Source organism: Cebus imitator, unplaced genomic scaffold (assembly GCF_001604975.1).
Source record: "Cebus imitator isolate Cc_AM_T3 unplaced genomic scaffold, Cebus_imitator-1.0 Scaffold227, whole genome shotgun sequence".
Classification (NCBI taxonomy): domain Eukaryota; kingdom Metazoa; phylum Chordata; class Mammalia; order Primates; family Cebidae; genus Cebus; species Cebus imitator.
Window position 1 is genome coordinate 656,938 of NW_016107542.1, and position 5,521 is coordinate 662,458.

The 5,521-nt window shown below is 39.4% G+C and overlaps 1 protein-coding gene across 9 annotated transcripts in view; it reads left to right on the forward strand.

Annotated features, from left to right (window-relative positions):
* Positions 1–4,899, forward strand: part of SMARCA2 (SWI/SNF related, matrix associated, actin dependent regulator of chromatin, subfamily a, member 2) — a 180,284-nt gene extending 175,385 nt beyond the window's left edge. For all 9 annotated transcript variants that reach the window (XM_017496952.2, XM_037727292.1, XM_017496954.2 and 6 more), the window contains 2 exons: positions 2,574–2,716; positions 3,990–4,899. In XM_017496952.2, coding sequence (XP_017352441.1) covers positions 2,574–2,716; positions 3,990–4,025 — 179 coding nt within the window. In that variant the 3' untranslated portion in view covers positions 4,026–4,899. The remainder of the gene's footprint in view (positions 1–2,573; positions 2,717–3,989) is intronic.
* Positions 4,900–5,521: the final 622 nt, after the last annotated feature.

Consider the following 5,521-nt stretch of genomic DNA (forward strand, 5'->3'; position numbering starts at 1 on the left):
CCCAGCTGGTGGATCACTTTTGAAGGGTCTCCCTGGGCTAAGATCAAGATTTTAGATTATGGTCTACTAAAAATATAAAAATTAGCCGGGCATGGTGGTGGCCACCTGTAGTCCCAGCTACTCAGGAAGCTGAGGCAGCAGAATCACTTGAACCCAGGAAGCAGAGGTTAGAATGAGCTGAGATCACACCAATATACTCCAGCCTGGGCAACAGAGCAAGACTCTGTCTGAAAAAAAAGTATAAACATGCTTTTAAAAAATTATTAGGTTTCCAATTACATACTTGATACAGATGACTTGGAAAATATTTTTTAAAAGATTAAAAAAACATAATTCTTTATCCATATATATATATATATATATATAATATTTTCAGAAGTTGCATCCTATTTTTTTTATATACATAAATTTGTTTATAAAAACATAGCACAGGCTGGGCACCGTGGCTCACACCTGTAATCCCAACACTTTGGGAGGCTGAAGCGAGCAGATCACAAGGTCAGGAGTTTAAGACCAGCCTGGCCAATGTGGTGAAACCCTGTCTCTACTAAAAATACAAAAACATTTCCCAGGTGTGGTGGCACGCACCTGTAGTCCCAGCTACTTGGGAGGCTGAAGCAGGAGATTGGCTTGAACCCCAGGAGACAGACAGACATTGCAGTGAGCCAAGATTGTGCCACTGCACTCCTGCTTGGGCAGCAGAGTAAGACTCCATCTCAAAAAACAAAGCGGGAAACATAGCACACTGGTATCTGGGATTAGAGGCATTTGCCACCATGCCTGGCTAATTTTTTTGTATTTTTAGTAAATATAAGGTTTCTCCATGTTGGTCAGGCTGTTTTTGAACTCCTGACCTCAGGTGGTCTGCCCACCTCAGCCTCCCAAAGTGCTGAAATTACAGCTGTGAGCCACTGCGCCCAGCCTGGCATCTATTTCTTTAGACGTCCCACATCTTTCCATTTTCATTAATAGGTAGGCCTTTTCATTCTCCAGTCTCCTCCTCTTTTCCTAAGCTACTCCACCCAAAACCAAGGGCCCCACCTCATAGCTTGTTAAGTAGCAGACATTGGGTATAACGGAAACCTTGTGTACTAGCATTTGCCAACCTTTGCCCCATTTGGGATGGAGGAAAGGCAAATGCTACCACCACACTTCAGTTCAAAACAGCACAGCTCTCTTCTCTTCTGTTAGCTTATGTTTCTGTGGGAGATGTGGGTCCCTCTACTTCACAAAAGAAGTCTGGAACGTTGTCATCTCTAAGATTGCTTCTGGAGCTATTATTCCTTCCATGACAACATCTATTTCTAGATGCCTTGAGAATCACCAAACATGGTAGTCTAGCAAAGCTGGCTTGAATGAGAGACCCACATTTTCAGTGCCTTCATCATCAAATACCAAAAATGGTATTTTATGGATACCTATCCCAAATAGCTACCATGGAGCAGATTGTCTTTGTTCCTTGGGATATGTACCTATATCTGTGATATTGTACCTTTAACTCTTCCAAGTGTTTTCATTTGTATCCCCAGAATAGTCCTGTGAAGGTGGAAATGGATGCAATCTTTCTTAAGGCTAATCTGGCAGAGCACTGTTAGAAATTTACCATATGGACATGTCCACCATACCTCCCTCAAATTCTGCCAAGATACATTGAAATAGGTTCACAGCAGCTTTGTTTATACTAGCAAAAAAAGCAGGAAACTTCACCCCTCCTCAGTACAAGCCTGGTTAAGTAAATTATAGTATACCATGAGATGGAAAATATTCAGGTATTTAAAAGAAATAGGCAGGTACGTGTGAGCTGATACCCATAAATGTCCCACATATGTGAGTAAACTGCCAACTGTAGAATATGGATATGTATAAAGATCTCTTTGGGATAAACACGTAAAGAATTCAAATATTTATGTGTGTATATATATATATTTGAATTCTTTATATTCTATAGAGAAAGACTTTTGTAGAATATATGTAGAATTTCACACATACACAGAGAAATGGATGTGCTTGTAGGTATGGAAATAGTTTTCTTTTTTCCTGGAAATAATTACAAGAGTTGTAGGGAGAGAGACTAGGAATGGGGGAAGAAGCCAAGTGTTTCTTTTTACTTTCCATTTTGTACCTCTATGTTAAAAATATTCAACTACTTGAATCTACATAGTAAAAGTATTGGCCTTTAAAAAAACTCCTTACATTTATTTATATTTTTAATATAAAAGTTCTATTTAATGACTGCCCAAACACCTCCACAAAGTAGGAAACGCTTCCCCTCGTTATCCTTGGTCAACCACTGGGAGACGAGAAAAGGACCCGCCTCGCTGGCCTCCACGAGACCTCAGCCCCTCTTGTTGCCTGCTTAGCGTGACTGTATCGTTTATCTTCCAAATGGAGACAGGTTGGCAAGTGAAAGGGGTCACTACCTAGATAGAACCACGCAGAACAGGCATGAACTGGAAATGTTCTGGGCATTCTGGGATGTTTGTGTTGTCTGCAGGTTGGTGATAGTCTTACCACCTACACAAGAGCTCCTTGTGATTACTTATTGCTGTCTATTTTATTTGCTTTGGTTTTAGCAAAATCAGTCAAGGTGAAAATCAAGCTCAATAAAAAAGATGAGAAAGGCCGGGACAAAGGGAAAGGCAAGAAAAGGCCAAATCGAGGAAAAGCCAAACCTGTAGTGAGCGATTTTGACAGCGATGAGGAGCAGGATGAACGTGTAAGTATAGCCAACTGGGATGAAGGTGGAGATGCCCTCTCCACTGCCCACTGGCCTCTTGCATTTCCATGCCCCTTCAGCCTTTTTGCTTTATTACCCAGGGGTGGAAATGTCAGGATTAGTGAGATTTCATTATTGAGGGATGTGAATGGAACTGTATGATTTAAAACAAAGAATTGGGGCTTTGTTTATTGCTTTTTGAATAGTCTTCAAAAATGAAAAACTAAATCAAGTTCCTTTTTCCCCATTTTTAACCTTCCCAAATGCTTTCTTATAAATATGGTTTTCCCCACAGCCAGTTAATATTTTATAACCATCACACCCAGCATGGTGCCTGGTGCATAGCAGTAGATTAGATGGAAGAATGAGAAAAAGTGTTATGACGTCAGAGTTACTAGCTCAAGTTGCTGCTTAAGGGACTGTGTAAAAAGTCATGACTTTTTAAGTACCCAGAGGTGTTATTTTTAATATTTGAAAAATTCTAGGAGCATCTGTTGAGCCAGATCTTGAAATAGGTACCTTCCTGCGTGGTAGCCTATTAAATACTGATGTCAGCATCATGAGATAGATGTCACTCTCAAAAAACATGTTACAGAAATGGTTAGGTTATTTGTGTTTCACTACAGGTCACATACAGAGGTGGAATTCAGACCCAAGTAACATAACTCAGTCTAGCGTGCTATCCCTGACTGGTCAGCAAGGTAGAGGAGTGGGCAGAAACTCCTGCCACCTTACCTTTGAAGTGCCCTTCATTTCATCCATTCACTTTCCAGAGGGTGGTTTTCTGACATCAACATTATTTTCTTTCTGGAAAGATACATTTCCCCTTTAGTGTACGTGCTAGTTGGATTTACCTTCAACACATGACCATTTTCAGAATTATTCTCTCACTCCACCCTTAACCCTTGATGCAAGCATTTTCAAATACATTCAAAAGACTGCATTTTCTATAGAAGACATAACATGCAGGGTATTTTTTTTTCTGCCATGAAAAACTAGAATATTTGCCATAAACCTTTCCAGCCAAAGTGAAAGGGCACAAACACTAGCACAGAGGGTGGACGCTGCTTTGGCGTTTTCAGTAAGAAAATCTTCCTAGGTTAGAGGCTGGTGACGCCTCTTTAATGTGTTTCTGTGCTCCCATGGAAGGAGATTTGGAGGGTTGTTGCCAAAATGTCATTTTTTCTTACTAGCCTCTTAATGGTTTGTTGTTGTTATATCTTCTTTTTATTACATGTGATGTTACTTCATTTTATCTTATTTTTACTTTTAGGAACAGTCAGAAGGCAGTGGGACTGATGATGAGTGATCGATATGGACCTTTTTCCCTTGGTAGAACTGAATTCCTTACTCCCCTGTCTCATTTCTACCCAGTGAGTTCATTTGTCATATAGGCGCTGGGTTGTTTCTCTATCATCATCATCTATAAACTAGCTTTAGGATAGTGCGAGACAAACATATGATATCATGGTGTAAAAAACACACACATCCACAAATATTTGTAACATATTGTGACCAAATGGGCCTCAAAGATTGAAACAAACAAAAAAGCTTTTGATGGAAAATATGTGGGTGGATAGTATATTTCTATGGGTGGGTCTAATTTGGTAACGGTTTGATTGTGCCTGGTTTTATCACCTGTTCAGAGCAGATTTTTGTCTTTTGTAGCACCGATAACCAGGAGAAGCCATTAAAAGCCACTGGTTATTTTATTTTTCATCAGGCAATTTTCGAGGATTTTATTTGTTCGGTATTGTTTTTTTACACTGTGGTACATATAAGCAACTTTAATAGGTGATAAATGTACAGTAGTTAGATTTCACCTGCATAGACATTTTTCCATTTTATGCTCTATGATCTGAACAAAAGCTTTTTGAACTGTATAAGATTTATGTCTACTGTAAACATTGCTTAATTTTTTTGCTCTTGATTTTAAAAAAAGTTTTGTTGAAAACGCTATTGAATATTGCAATCTATATAGTGTATTGGATGGCTTCTTTTGTCACCCTGATCTCCTGTGTTACCAATGTGTATCGTCTCCTTCTCCCTAAAGTGTACTTAATCTTTGCTTTCTTTGCACAATGTCTTTGGTTGCAAGTCATAAGCCTGAGGCAAATAAAATTCCAGTAATTTCCAAGAATGTGGTGTTGGTGCTTTCCTAATAAAGAGATAATTTAGCTCAACAAATGCAGCCTCTTTCTTTGAATTCTAGAGGATTGAAACCCTTGTGTCTGAAGTGGCAGTTTTCCTGAGAGGGCTGGTCAGGTTCTTGCTACAGAACAGTTGATAAGGGAAAAAAGAGAGAGGCTGAGAGAGCCAGTCTCCTTGGAGTGGTCCAGGTGTGTCACCAGGGAGCCTGCTGTACCCATGACATTAAACTATTCAACGACAGAAGAGATGCTGCCATGGATCAAGCCGTATGAAGTCCCTGCTCAGCCTTCAATTCTGTTTCTTAGTCAGAAAATCTCTATTGCTATTTATGTCTTTTGATTTTGAAAGGTTTCAAAAAATATTCCATTGAAAGACTGGTTCAGTCAACACCTATATACCCTCCAACTGAAATTCAACAATGATTTATCCCTACCCTGTTATTTTACCAAACCATTGGAAAGTAAGTTGCAATCATTATGATACTTTGCAGCTAAGAATAAGGGTATCTCCTAGCCAACCACCATCCTGTATCACACCAAAAGGAATTAACAATAGTTCCTGATGTCTAATAGACAAGCCATAGTCACATTTTCCCAATTGTTCTAACATTATCTTGTATTTGTTTAGTTTCAGCCAGGATCTTTTGGAGGCCCA